This window comes from Bubalus bubalis, chromosome 1 (genome assembly GCF_019923935.1).
Source record: "Bubalus bubalis isolate 160015118507 breed Murrah chromosome 1, NDDB_SH_1, whole genome shotgun sequence".
In the NCBI taxonomy this organism is placed as follows: domain Eukaryota; kingdom Metazoa; phylum Chordata; class Mammalia; order Artiodactyla; family Bovidae; genus Bubalus; species Bubalus bubalis.
In genome coordinates, this window is record NC_059157.1 from 197989457 (window position 1) to 198004482 (window position 15026).

A 15026-nucleotide genomic window follows, 5' to 3' on the forward strand; every position below is an offset into this window, starting at 1 on the left:
AGCTCACCTCCCTTTAAGAAGGAGGAGGACGGGGGTCCTCAGGAAAGGAGGGAGGGTCCAGCCTGGCTCTCCGGGATCACCTATAGGAGACTGAGAGTGCAAACAGCCCCCCAGCTCCCTGCATTTCCGTCCCAGGAACAGCCTTCTGGAAATCAAGAGGGAATCCTCTTTCCAGCCCCTTTGGGTGGGGAGAGAAGCCTTCCTGGGATCAGATGCAGATCGGACCTCCCCAGGGTGTTCCGCTGGGATTGGTCCCAGCAGCGTCAGTGTTTGTTTTTCCCGGGTCGTGTTCCCGAGAACAGTGAGGGCTTTAGGACCAGGAGCCGGGCGCCCGCCCGCCCGCCCGCCGGGCCCGCAGCGTCTTGGCCGAGCGCTGAGCGGTGTGTGAAAGCAAATTAGCCTGCTCCGGCTTCACATCTGTGGATCCGACCTGACCTGAAGGGTCCAAGGAGGACGGGGGTCAGCTCCGCCGGACTGAGACCTCCCGGCTTCCCCCACCCCCCAGCAGACACCCCACAGCAACTGACCCTTCATGCAAGCGGCGGGGGGCTGGGAGCGAAACACGTGGGACTCGCCCCCTGAGCAGAAAGAAAATTATTCTTTCTCCCAAAGAGGAAAAGGGCATCAGGGTTCGATCTGAAGTTCCCCCCTCCCCGGCCCCCCGTGGATGGGCTTTCGGAAGGCAATTAAAGACATCCGCTCAGAGAGGACCTGGGCTGGGACCTGGGTCGGTGGTTTTCTGATTGTCAGTGGCAGCCGGTCTTACACACGCTGCTGGCAAGTGTCAGCTGCGGGAAAAAAAGGACCAGGTTAAGTGAGCTGGCAAAAGAGAAAAAAAAAAAAGCTTCCAAGTGGACCCAGGAAGCCAGGTTGCGCTGCCAGCGTGGAGGACCCCGGAGCGGGAGGAGACAGTGAAGTGGAGCATGACCTGTTGCGTTTGGCGGCTCCCCGCAGCATGCTTGTGAGGAAGCGGCGCAGACACGGGCCCTGCCGGCGCCAGGCGCTGCTCGCCCTCTTGGCGCTGGGGTGCGTGCTGCTGATGCTGGGGGCCCTGCACCCGCCCCCGCACGCCCTGCCCCGGGCGCCCCCAGCCCCGCAGGCGGCCGGGCGCAGCCCCCAGGCCGGCTACCGCCTGGACTTTGGGGACCCCCAGGAGTGGCTACTGGAGTCCGAGGAGGAGGACCAGGAGTACGGCCGCCTGCCGCCCCTCGTCTCCCTGAGGGAGGACCAGCTCCTGGTGGCCGTGGCCTCGCCCAGGGCCGGAAGGAACCGGAGCCGGGGTGGGCGAGGCGGCGGCTACCGGCTCATCCCGCGGCCGCAAAAGCAGCAGAACCCGGCGGCCCCGGAGAGGGACTGGGCGGCCGAGGAGGAGGATGGGGAGGACGGAGAGGCGTCCGAAGAAGGGGAGCGGACCGCGCTCAGCCGAGAGGAGGCGCCCAGTGCCCGCAGCCCCCCGCACAGCGGGGGCTCGCGGCATCCGCTGTAAGTGAACCCCTTCTTCCCGGTTCCCGGAGGGGCTCAGACGCTCCGCCCGCCGCCCCCGCTGTGGCAGGCGGCGCTTCTCCAGGTGTGGTCCCCGGACCGGCGGCATCACCTGGGGACTTGTTAGAGCCGCAGAGTCAGACACCCCGGGTGCGGTCCGGCCGCCTGTCTTTAACCAGCCCTCCAGGGGAGACCCACCGTCCTAGAGACGGAGAAGGAGAAACTCTTCCCTGTCCCTTCTCTTCCCCACCGACCCGGGTTCCAGTCCTTCTGTCTCTGGATCTGCCGGTCAGAGGTATCCCTAACCCCGAGGGGCCTGGGAGCCGATGTTCCCCGACACGCTTCCAGGACTAAGTGACTCCGGCACATTTTGATATTCTGAGTGTTGGGCTTGCTTTTCTTTTGGATGAAAGTAACGACTGCAGTTAATATTTATATGGATCTTGCCATTGCTTGGCTTTAATCAAAGAGCTTTTCACGTATCCACTGATAAACGCCTTACAGCTTAGCGAGACGGGTGCTAGCTAGGCTATCATGCCTATTTTATAGGTAGGAACATGGAGAAGGCAATGGCACCCCACTCCAGTACTTTTGCCTGGAAAATCCCATGGACGGAGGGGCCTGGTGGGCTACAGTCCATGGGGTCGCCAAGAGTGGGACACGACTGAGCGACTTCACTTTTTCACTTTAATGAGGCACAGAGAGGCCAAGTGACTCGTCCACAGTCACACAGCTGGGAGGCGCCGAAGCCGGGATTTGCTCCAACCAGACCCTCCCTACACTATGCCTTCCCCCTTAGTCCACTAGACGAGGTGGACCGTGCAGGACCCAGGAGCTAGAATACTGCGCTGATGCAGTCTGACCTGGCAGGGTGGCTCCATCACTTCTAGGACCACCCCAGGAGGCAGGCTGGGAGGTGTGATGACCCATAAACTGTGTTCAGGGAGACGGTGGGCTCGTCCTGGACCCCCTGCGCTCCCCACCATCCCCAGCATCCAGGGGCAGTGCAGCTGGGTAGCTGGGTACTTGGATCCCTTCCTTGTAGGCACGGCTCTTCTCGGAGCCTGGAGAGTTTCCAGGGAAGCAAACACACCTTCCGCGCCTCTGGGTGGGAGGGACGGAGCGGGTCAGCAGGGGGCGGGGCCACGTAGTCCTCGGAGCCGACGGGCTCCTCGCCCCCAGGGGTGGGCAGATGCGCAGACTCTGGACCTCAGCGCCTCCTTCAGGTCGCAAGCCCCCGCCCTGCTGCTCGTCTCCAGGTCTCAACCGAAACAGCTCCTTTCGGGGAAACTCCCAGACCCCGCCAGGACCGCCCTGTCGCCGTTTTGTGCTGCCGGCCGCTTCAATTCATAGCACTCGCTACAGCTGAGGCTAAATGGTCCTTGATGTATCAATTCATTCAGTGCCTGCTTCCCTTGCCATGCGGTGAGCCTGGAGGCCCAGCACACTGTAAAGGAACGATTGCTGAATGAGCCGATATATCGTCTTCTAATTCTTTGACGCATCTTTTCATTGGCCTAGAGCAAGAATGTTTTACCAACCAGACACACGGCCTCAATCAAGAATCTGTACGTGTGTGTGTGTGTGTGTGTGTGTGTGACTGGGTATCTGCCTCGTGCAAGGTGAACGCACTGAGTTGTGTGTTGAATGGATGCTGTGCATGTGTGCTGTGTGCAGTGTTAGTGGTGCCCGTGGTGTGATGTGCAGCTGCGGGTGCTGTGCTGTCACGTATGCGTGTGTGTCTTCAGAGTGTCAGTGTTCGTGTGTGCACACGTCATGAGTGCATGACGTGTGCACATATCACACATGTTGTACACGTGACATTGTGTCTCTGTTGTGACGTGATGCTCAGGCTGCATGTTTTTGTGGTACGTGTGCACGCATATTGTGTTGTGACTGGCTGCACACGTATGATCCGTATGATGTGCTGTGTGAGTGGTGTGAAGCGCATGGTGTGGTACACCGCGCATGGTGCATGTGTGCATTATGTGTGCTGTGCATGTGGCATGGTGTGCACCTGCGCTGTGAGGGTGTGCGTGTGTGTGCTGTGATGGACGGCTCGTTTGGCGTGTCTGTGTGGTCTGTGAGCATGTGTATTTGTTGTGAGTGTGCTGCTCATGTGTACTGTGTGCGTGTGCTGAGTGTGTATTATAAATGTGTTGTGCAAGTGGTGCGTGTGTACTTTTGCAGGTGTGTTGCTGGTGTGCTTGTGGCCTAAATGCACGGGTGGGTGTTGTGCGTGTGCGGGCCCCCCGTGTTATGCATGTGATGTGCATACGTGCATGTGTGCACGGGTGTGTGTGCACCACTCCTGCTCAGAGTGACCAGCTGTCTGAGTTTGCTGGACCATCCCGTCAGGAAGCCCCTTGGTCCCGGGCTCCGTCTGTCGGGCTGTCTCCCCTCCCCCAGCAGGGCTCTTTCCGGAGGTGTGCGGCGCCCTCTCCCGGCTGAGGTCTGTCCCTGCAGCTGCGAGCCCGGCCCTGGGTCCCCAGCTCCCCCACCCCCCAGGGACAACCGAAGTGCTAGCGCCTCCCCTTCCTGGCGGGGCTCCCGGATGACAACGGCTTCTCTGCAAAGTAAGGCCCCCAACCCCACCTCCCTCCATGGTGACGGGACTTTAAAACTGGCCCCAAATGCAGTCCTTTAAAGAACAGCCATCTCAGAAGCACCTCTCCTGTGTGTCTGAGGACACTATGTCCGCCAGGTTGCACAGAGCGCGCTTTTCAAATCTCAGCGTGTGCGCAGATCCCCTGGGCATCCCGTGGACGTACGCGGTATGACGTATTTGGCCGGGGGCTGGCGGCGCCCGAGATGCAACATTTGTATCAGGCTCCCGGCTGGTCCCAGCACTGCTGATCCACAGACCACACTCTGGAGCAGCGAGAGGCTTTATCACTGCTTCCCAAATGGATGTGCACGTCAGATTCCTGCAGACTGCTTGTTTAAAAAAAAAGTAGATTTTTCAGATACCGTTACTAAAAACTCTCAGTGGTTCTGAGTTGGAGTCCAGCAACCTGAATTTTTACAAGTTGGTACTAGACAGCTGGGGGTGAGCGTGAAGCTGAATCTGCCTCCATGTTCTGACACTGAGCTAAATATTGGAGACAGAGTTTGGGGTGAAGTAAACAAGAATGGCTTTATTGCTTTGCCAGGCGAAGGGGCCCGCAGCAGGCTAATGCCCTCAGAACTGTGTGTCCCGCAGCCTGGAGGGGGCATCGAGAAGGTTTATAGTAGTGGTTCAAAGAGGGCGTGAGCAGCTCATGGACATTCTTCTAATTGGTGGGTAGTTGGGCTTCCCTGGTGGCTCCGCTGGTAAAGAATCCGCCTGTAATGCGGGAGACCTGGCTTCAATCCCTGGGTTGGGAAGATCCCCTGGAGAAGGGAAAGGTTACCCACTCCAGTACTCTGGCCTAGAGAATTCCATGGACTGTATAGTCCATAGGGTCACAAAGAGTCGGGCACAACTGAGCAACTTTCCCTTTCACTAGGTAAGTAGGAGTCAGCATCGTTAACCCTCTGGTTCCAACTGGTCTGGGGTCTACATGCTTGCGGGCAGTGTACAGTTAACTTCTCCCAACTGGAGGGGGGTTCAGTTTCTGCAAAACAGTGCAGAGGTATTGCTGTGTGCATCCCTTGATGGGGACCCAGGACCCTGGCCCAAGGCTCCACTATTGTTCCTCTTGGCTGTTTCTCCCTGCTCTCACGTCCCTCCCATCTCCCCTCATTAACAACTGCTTGAATCCCGTTGGCACTCAGGGAAGGTCACAGAGGCTGAATGAAGGCTGCTTCCTGTAATCAGAGGAATGGGGGAGACAGAAAGGCTTCGTGCCCAGGAGGCCCGCAGAGCCCTGCTGTATGTCAAGTGGAGAGGCAGTGGGGTTCTGGATGTTTCCACAGGGGAAGTAGTATTGAGATTGGAAAATAGAGAAGAAAGGCCGAAAGGAATGCAGTCCCTTTCATGGCCCGGGGTTTGTACTTGAGCACAAATGGCAGCTCAGCCGTAGCCGGCTACGCGCTACTTGCTTACGCCAACTTTGTGTTTCTGGTTTGGTCTGGGTTTCCTTGGCTGTATGCCCACACCGTGACTAAACCATACACCCATGGAACAGTGGCCCCGGGGTTGAATTCTGGACATCAGCCCTTACTGTATGACCTTGCGTCATCACTCAACCTCCCTGAGCCTCAGTTTCCCCACCTGTAAAGTGGTGATGACAGTAAGGGCCTCGCCAAGGTTGGGATGCAAACGAGACGACACGTGCGCCGACTCCCCCTAGTGTTCAAGTCCAAACAGCAGGCGCCCTTGCGTATTCTCAAGGGTAGGTCCGAGGACTGAGCTGGAAAGAAGCTTGGAGGCGGCACCTGTGGACTGCACACCGTTGTCCTTTCTCTGACCCATGAATTATCTTCAGCCCCCTCCGGCTGCCAAATCATCACAAACTTGGCAGCTCTCGGAATTACCTGGAAACAGATTTTCCAGCAACAGGACTGAGTGGGCCTGAGACTCTGCATTTCCAATGTTGCAGGTCTGAAGCCCCACACTTTGAGTGGCCCTGGACTAAACACTAGCTTTCACTTGTGGCTCAGCTGGTAAAGAATCCTGCAATGTGGGAGACCTGGGTTCGATCCCTGGGTTGGGAAGATCCCCTGGAGAAGGAAAGGGCAACCCACTCCAGTATTCTTGGGCTTCCCTTGTGCCTCAGCTGGTAAAGAATCCTCCTGCAATGCAGGAGACCTGGGTTCGATCTCTGGTTGGGAAGATCCCCTGGAGAAGGGAAAGGCTACTCACTCCAGTACTCTGGCCTGGAGAATTCCATGAACTGTATAGTCCGTGGCGTCACAAAGAGTTGGACACGACTGAGTGATTTTCACTTTCACTAGTAATTAAAAAATGTAAGATGCAGGTTGACCACTTCTGATCTAACCCTCGAAGCACAAGGCAGGACCCCCCCCCACCCTGGGTACTGGGTGCTGGGTGTCCCATCTCAGAGGATGGCACTCGCCACAGTCTACACCGCAGCCCCCTGTGGGGGCTGGATCCGGAGTGGAGATGCAGAGAGGTGTCCTCCCTAGCCATGGCTTTGCTGGACTTGGGGGGCTTGGTGATCACGGGGTACCTTTGTGACCTGACCAGCCAGGCACCACACACACTGGCTTGTGTTCCCTCTCATTACAGGTGGAGAATTAGCTGGGCTCCCGGCCCCCATCTCTGCCCAGTTACTGACTACCCCCCTCCAGCTCCTACCAGATCAGCAGAGGTCCCCTCACCTGCCCTAGGGCTGGGCCCACATGCTCAGATTTACTGATGCCCTGGCAGCTGCCCTCTTTTGCAGCCCAGGTGGCAGAGCCATCCTGCGATGTCTGGCTTCCTGTCAGGAACTGACCTGACCCTGTGGAAAGCCACAACCCCTCCTCCTTGATAACACATCACAACTCCAGGGGATGCCCAGGCCTCAGCCCAGACGGACTATTTAAGAATCCCTGCAAGCGGAACCCGGGCAGAGTCTCAGGCCCACTCAGCCCTACTGCTGGAAAATCTGTTTCTAACAAGATTCCCAGGTGATTTATGTTCATGTCAAAGCTTGAGTAACACTGATGAGGGTTACAGTTCACAGCGCTGCCTGCACGTGAGAATCAACTGGAGGCTTTTATGAATGACTGTGGCCAGGCTCCTCCCCCCAGACTAACCAAGTGAACACAGCCCACAGGGACTCACTGTCAGAGATTCTCGTGTGCAGCCCTTGTTAGTCCAGGGCAAGGGAACCAGGATCAGAGCAAAGCCAAGGATGCCTGGAGCCCCTCAGAGGAGGCTGGGAGAGTTTGGAGATCCCTCCACAAAGAGAAGAGGGTTGCAGGCACCTTGTGTGACTTGTCTCCTCCGTGGGCAGTGACAGGCTGGCAGCCTCAGCCTCATATGTAGGCTCAAGCCCGTCCACACCTCTCCCTCATCTGTAAGCTCCTTTGTCTGTCCCTCTAAGGCCGGGGTCCTCAACCCCCAGGCCACCAACTGGCACCGACCTGTGCCCTGTTAGAAACCAGGCTGCACAGCAGGAGGTGAGCGGTGGGTAGGCAAGCAAAGCCTCTTTTGTATTTACAGTGGCTGCCTGCCGTTCGCATCGCCATCTGAGCCTCGCCTCCTGTTGGATCAGTGGCGGCATTAGATTCCCATAAAGTGAAAGCGGTGAAAGTGTTAGCCGCTCAGGCGTGTCCCACTCTGTGCAACCCCATGGCCTGTAGCCCACCAGGCTCCTCTGTCCATGGGGATTCTCCAGGCAAGAAAACTGGGGTGGGTTTCCATGCCCTTCTCCAGGAGATCTTCCCAACCCGGGGATCGAACTTGAGTCTCCCACATTGCAGGCAGATTCTTTTTTATTTTAATTTATTTTCTAACTTTACAATATTGTATTGGTTTTGCCATATATCAACATGAATCCACCACAGGTATACACATGTTCCCCATCCTGAACCCTCCTCCCTCCTCCCTCCCCATACCATCCCTCTGGGTCGTCCCAGTGCACCAGCCCCAAGCATCCAGTATCGCGCATCGAACCTGGACTGGTGACTCATTTCATATATGATATTATACATGTTTCAATGCCATTCTCCCAAATCATCCCACCCTCTCCCTCTCCCACAGAGTCCAAAAGACTGTTCTATACATCAGTGTCTCTTTGCTGTCTCGTATACAGGGTTATTGTTACCATCTTTCTAAATTCCATATATATGAGTTAGTATACCATATTGGTGTTTTTCTTTCTGGCTTACTTCACTCTGCATAATAGGCTCCAGTTTCGTCCACCTCATTAGAACTGATTCAAATGTGTTCTTTTTAATGGCTAAATAATACTTCATTGTGTATATGTACCACAGCTTTCTTATCCATTCATCTGCTGATGCAGGCAGATTCTTTACCATCTGAGCCACCAGGAAAGCCCTCGATTCTCATAAGTGAAAGTGAAAGTCGCTCAGTTGTGTCCAACTCTTTGCGACCCCATGGACTATACAGGCCATGGAATTCTCCAGTTCAGAATACTGGAGTGGGTAGCTTTTCCCTTCTCCAGGGGATCTTGAACCCAGGTCTCCCACATTGCAGGCAGATTCTTTACCAGCTGAGCCACCAGGGAAGCCCAAGAATGCTGGAATGGGTAGCCTATCCCTTCTCCAGCTAGTCTTCCTGACCCAGGTATCGAACCCGGGTCTCCTACATTGCAGGTGGAGTCTTTACCAACTGAGCCATGAGGGAAGCCCTAGATTCTCATAGGAGCACAATAAATGTAATGTTCTTGAATCATCCCCAAACCATCCCCCTCTCCGGCCCATGGAAAAATTGTCTTCCATGAAATCGGCCCCTCTTGCCAAAAAGGTTGGAGACGACTGCTCTAAAGCATCGTCCCCAGGCCGTATCCCAGCAGCCCTGGCCCCAGGCCTGGCCTGGAAATTGTGGTCTCCACAATGAGCTCCACCAATTAGGGGCACCATGGGCTGAACCTAGGGGTTTTCATAGAATGCAGGGCATTTGTATCATTATCCTGTTCCTATAGACAGCCAGCTTGTACACCTCTTGAGAGCAAGAACAGCATCCACCTTCATTCATTGAATATTTCTTTGTGCCCGCATGCATTCTGAGTCACTTCCGTCATGTCCCGCTCTGAGTGTTTGGTTAGCGACTACTGAAGGTGGGAAGGTGAGCAAGCCCCAGCCCCACCCCTAAGGAGCTTGGAGTACCCCGAGGGCTGCAGACAAGCAACCAGCTGTGACATGGATGGGGTCAGGGCTGAGACAGGGAAGCCCATTTCAGTCGGGGACCACGACTGATTTGGTAGGAGCTGAGCGACATAGCGCGCACGGGGGTCAGGAACTCCAAACCAGCTTTAGAAAATCCAAAAGAAACCTGTCTACTCTGGCCAGGCAAGGGGAGGGCGGACAAGGGTTTGCATCACAGCCCGGCCATCTGGAGAAGGCTGTGACGCCTTCCCTTCAGAATCAGCCTCCAAATGCATGTTCTGAGGTCATGGGGGCCCCAGAGCTGCAGGAAGCCGGAGCGTGCATCTGTGTGTCAACACAGACCCAGGCTCTTCTGATCTCCGAGTGTGAAGTTTGTGTGCACTGAGCAGCTCTCCTGAGCCAGAATGATCCCTTTTAATCCAGGCAGCTGCCCTGGATTAGAGGGGGGTCTCAGCCTCCCTGTGTTGGCTAATTAGCGGGTATAATAGTGGAGCCAAGATTCACAGCCACATTGATTTGATTCCAAAGCCCTGGGTCCTTCCTTCCTCCCTGATGCTGCTCAGAAGGTGGACAAGTGAGCGCGGGTGGGCTTTTCGACACTTGTGTGATGTCCACACAATGAGAGCGTAAAACATGCAGCAGGCGATTGGTTGAAGGACAAAGAAAGCGGTGCCATTGCTTAGTAATAAAAGCAAGCGTTTCTTCTGGGAGCGCCTCATCGGACCTGGTCACATCCGAGCATTGCTTCTCGGTGTCCAAGAGCTGTTTCTCTGCCCTGCCTCACCCATCCCCCCGGCAAAGCCATGGTACAGACAGAGCAGGAAAAAACCCCACTTGACAGAAAGAACCCCAGTCACCCCAGGAGGGGAAGGGACTTGCCCAGGGCCCCTGCATGGACCACTCACCTTTGCTCTCTTGGTTGCCTTCCTACCTACTGTATTCCCTTGAGGGACTTGAAGATACATCATGAAATAGAAAATTGCTCCTAACATCCTGTTTAGTCAAGACAAAGGGAAGTGTACTTGAGAAAATCTTCCTTTCTGTTCCTGGTACACGCAAAGCCCCTGCGTACCTCCAGTCCTTAGAGGCTGTGACATCCGCCAGGATCTCCGTTCCCCACCACGAACACCCTTCCCCACCAGGCACCTTCTCTGACTGTGCCCCTCCCACCCTCAGGTCCCGGCCTCAGCTGTTGAATAATTCTTTGGTTTTCTGTTTAATGGGATATAAAGTCCATGACATCAGAGGCTCTCTGAGCTGGGGTTCCCCCCGAGGCAGACCCCAAGGCAAGGATTTGTTTTGTCCATGGTGCTAGGGAGCCCTGCTGGGGGGCTGGGACGGTGAGGCGGAAAATAAGGGACAGCCGACGAAAAGTGGGTTTGCAGGTGGTTTCCTCTGTGGGCCGCTGAGGCTCAGCCCTGCGGGGGCAGCTGGTGACAGCACCCTGCTGCCCTTCGTCTAGGATCTGGGCTGCTGGATTTTAATGCACCAACTCCTTTCAGGTGCCTACTGCAGGCAGCTCCCAGGGCTGGAGGAGGTGACTCTGCAGCTCTTCAGGCTGCTGGTACTTAAGGAGAATGTCTCTGCCCGTCAGAGAAAACCGCCAGACGGTTGAAAGTCAAACTGCTCTGTACTCTAGGATATCCCCCAGGGGATACGGGCGGGGGCATCACACAACTCTGCTTCAAGGCTTTTATCTACGATGAGTCCCCTACATGTGAACAAGTTTCGTTCCAAGAGCACATTCCCAAGTCCAATTTGTTCGCAAGCCCAACAAAGTTAGCCTAGGTACCCAACGAACACAACGGGCTACATAGAACTGTTCAGTTCAGTTCAGTCCGCTCAGTCGTGTCCGACTCTTTGTGACCCCATGGACTGCAGCACGCCAGGCCTCCCTGTCCGTCACCAACTCCCGGAATTAACCCAAACTTATGTCCATTGAGTTGGTGATGCCATCCAATGAGGAGGAAATGGTTGGATGGCATCATCGACTCAATAGTACTGTACTGTAACAGGTTTATAATACTTTTCACACAAAGGATACATTAAAAAATCACAAAAAGTAAAGAAATCGTTTCTAATCTTACAGGTACCTTGAATGTACAGTAGTCCAGTACCACAGCCGGCACACAGGGGCTGGTGTTGAGTGAACGGACAAGAGGAGTTGCTGAATGGAGGAGACAGAGAAGGCGGGAGATGGTAGAGCTGAAGGGTCGTCAGCCTTGGTAGACGGAGGGCGAACTGCAATGTCGCTCACCTCTGACGCTGATGGCTCAGGGTCTGGTTCTTTGTTGGAATCAGATGCACATTCACATCTTTGAAAGTTTGCAACTTGAAGATTCATATGGAGGGGACTTACTGTATTTACCACCTTCCAGTAGTAATAGGTTGTCAGTCAATAAATGTTATGTGACTGGATAGAAAATGGAAAGTTGAGACCAAAGAGAAAATCAGAGTGAAAATAGGCAATTGATGACTAGGGAAGTGAAAGTCGCTCAGTCGTGTCCGACTCTTTGCAACCCCAGGGACCATACAGTCCCATGGAATTCTTCAGGCCAGAATATGGGAGTGGGTAGATGTTCCCTTCCCCAGGGGATCTTCCCAACCCAGGGATTGAATCCAGGTGTCCCGCATTGCAGGCAGATTCTTAACCAGCTGAGTCACCATTTTCTTACTCTGAGCTTCCTGGCGGCCAAAGTGAAAAAAGGAAACACCATAAATATTGAGACCCTTGTTGCTCAGGAGGAGGACACACATCATGTCCTCAAAGGAGGAAAGGATTTTCCTGGCACGTCTGTCTTGAGAAAATTTCCTCCAGACTTGTGTGGAGGGGATAGAAGAAAGTGCTGGAGGAGACCATGCCTCCACAGGTGTTACAGAGACCATAATGCAAAGCAGTTGTCATGAAAAGCTTTCTTTCACTGTTCTCTGAGAAAAGCTGAGAGCATGGTGCCAAGCAAGACACCACAGAAGCAAGTTTCTAAGGCAGCCAAGACAGTGGGATCAAAGGAAGTTGCTTTCTGAGGACTTTACTAAATCAGTGTAGACAGCCCAGAGCATTTGATGAAACAAATGGATTATATGTTCTTCAAATAATCCCCTCCCTTCACAGTCACTGGAACACAAGCTTGATGACTGAATCCACAACATTCTGTCAGCACTTCAGTCCGAGATGCCGGTATACATATCCTGGTCAAGAGCACAAGGGGCAGAGTCCCACTGACCATCAGCTGTTTGCTGTGCGTGCAGGCATGCTAGGGCACTTCAGTCGTGCCTGACTCTCTGCAACCCTGGGGACTGTAGCCCACCAGGCTCCTCTGTCCACGGGATTCTCCAGGCAAGAGTACTGGAATGGGTTGCCATGCCCTCCTCCGAGGGATCTTCCTGAGTCAGGGATCAAACCCGAGTCTCCTGCAGCTCCTACATTACAGGCAATTTCTTTACTGCTGAGCCACCGAGGAAGCCCCGTTTGCTGTGCAACTTTAAGCAGGTCACTTACGCCCTTTGGGTTCTAGTTTTCTCATCTTTAGAATGGACTGCATATGCCTTATCTAGTGCTACATACATACAACCTCAAAATTTAGCGACTTAAAAGATAAGTACATTGGACTTCATAAAATTTTTAAATGTTCTTCAAGAAAGTGAAAAGACAACCCAGAAATGGTAGAAAGTATTTGCAAATCATGTATCTGATTAGGGACTTGCATCAGAATGCATAAATACCCCTTATAATAAAAATAAAAAGATATCCTACTTAAAAATAGGCAAAGGACTTGAATAGACATTTCTCCAAATAATACATAGGAAATTACCAAAAAGCACAGGAACTGATGCTCAAGTCATTAGTCAGTGGAGAAATGCAAATCAGAACCACAGTGAGGCACCATTTCACCCCCACTGAAATGACTAAATTAAAAAAAAAAAGACAATAGCAAGTGCTGACAAGGCTGTGACAAAGTTGCTGGAATACAAAATGGTGCAGCTGCTTTGGAATACGGTCTGGCAGTTCCTCAAAATATCAAACATTCATTTACCACATAACTCAACAATGCCAGGTCTAGGTATATACCCAAGAGAATTGGAAACACATGTTCACATGCAAATTACACATGAATGTTCATAGCAGCACCACTCATAATAACCAAAAACGGAAATACTCAAATGTCCATCAACTGATGAATGGGTAGAGTGAGGTCTGCTCAAACAACGGAACAACATTCGCCAGTAAAGAGGAGTGAAGTACTGATACGCGCTTCAACACAACGAACCTTGAAAACACTGTGCAATGTGAAGGAAGCCAGACGCGAAAGGCCGCAGATCATATGACTCCATTTACATGAGGTTTTTCATCTTCCCGTAGTCCTTAACGGTCACTGTACATCTTATCCTCATTTTACGGATGAAGAAGCTGAGGCAGTCAGGCTCTTGGAAGGCTTGCAGGAAACGATAATGAACAGCCTGTATTGAAAGGTTACTTATGAGTAGGGCACTGGCCTAAGCACTTTATATGAATTTACTCATTTGCTCCTTCCAACAAACCCATTTTGCAGATTGAAACATTGAGAGTAAACTGCATGCTTGAAAAGGACTTGTTGGAATCAAGGAGATTCTGAAAAATAAGCATTGGTTACTGCAGAAGTGACTGGGCCTGTGGATCTGGAAACTGTTGAAAGGAAGGATGGCTATCAGTGAGCTTGTGTCTCCCGTCCAAGTCACATGAGGACAGCTCTGGGATTTGAACTCAGTGTCAAAGTCTGCTAAGCGCTCTTCCTAAGCATCACCGACTTGATGGACATGCGTTTGAGTAAGTTCCAGGAGTTGGTGATGGACAGGGAAGCCTGGCGTGCTGCAGTCCATGGGGTCGCAAAGACACGACTGAGCGTCTGAACTGAACTGAACTTCCTAAGATTCCCTCAACTGTCAGGGTGCTGGAGCTCTCAGGGAATCCCCTCCCACACCCCCCTCTGCCCCTGTGCTGCCGCATGGACCCGTCTGGCCACCCCCATGAGACGCGGTGCTTCCCAGACGCTGATGAGGCCATCGCCAGAGTGATGACCTTGGACTCCAGCAGCCCAGGCATGTATCTGGAGCCTCTTCCTTCCACGGGGGTCTGCACAGCCTGCCCAGCCCATAGACCCCTGTTCTTGCTCACTCCACCCCCAAAAGCAAAAGAATCAATCCTGGCTCCTCTGAAGAGCATCTCACGGGCCCTGAGACATAGGCCTGACCGAAGCTCTGTCTCTGCTATTTTGTGCTGCTCTCAGAGCCTCGGTGGGAGAGCTGGCCTGCCCCCAGGAGCCCACGCCGGTCCTCCTGGGAGCACCACATTGCCACCATGGTTATTTTCAGCTTGCCGCCCCAGCAGCTCTGTGGTTGCCCGAAGAGGTATTCCAGAGCCGTCTGCTTATGTCCTGAGGACGTGTGAGCCTCTTTCCCTGGAGCACGTGAAGGGTCCTCTCTGAGCTGCTGCCAGACACCTGCCTCCACGGCTCAGGGAGCCCCCACCCCCTTAGCCTTGAAGAGTTTTCAAAAGCTCGCTTGCTTTTCAAAGTCCTCGAAGCCAGCTGAGTTCATCCCAGCCACGCACCTTCCCTGTCATCTCTTCACCTCTTTCTCTCACCAGGAAGACAGAACACAGTTCTCTCTACTTGTAAAACCTAGAAAACTCTGGAACAGGACGTGGAGGGAGAGAAGGACAGTCCTATGAGACCCTCTTCAAAAACTCCGCTCCCCTGTTTTGTCCTCATCCCTTCTCCCTGTTCTATGCAAAGGGCTCTCGGAAGAGTCAGGAGCACAGAATTTCAAGGCTTGCAAGAGCCTTT

At 53.6% G+C, this 15026-nt stretch overlaps 1 protein-coding gene across 1 annotated transcript in view; it reads left to right on the forward strand.

Moving 5' to 3' along the window:
* Nucleotides 1–291: 291 nt before the first annotated feature.
* Nucleotides 292–15026, forward strand: part of GALNT15 (polypeptide N-acetylgalactosaminyltransferase 15) — a gene marked incomplete in the record, with an annotated part of 42300 nt that continues 27565 nt past the window's right edge. Inside the window, 1 exon segment of the mRNA XM_045166833.1 lies at nucleotides 292–1482. Within this exon segment, the coding sequence (XP_045022768.1) occupies nucleotides 956–1482 (527 nt within the window).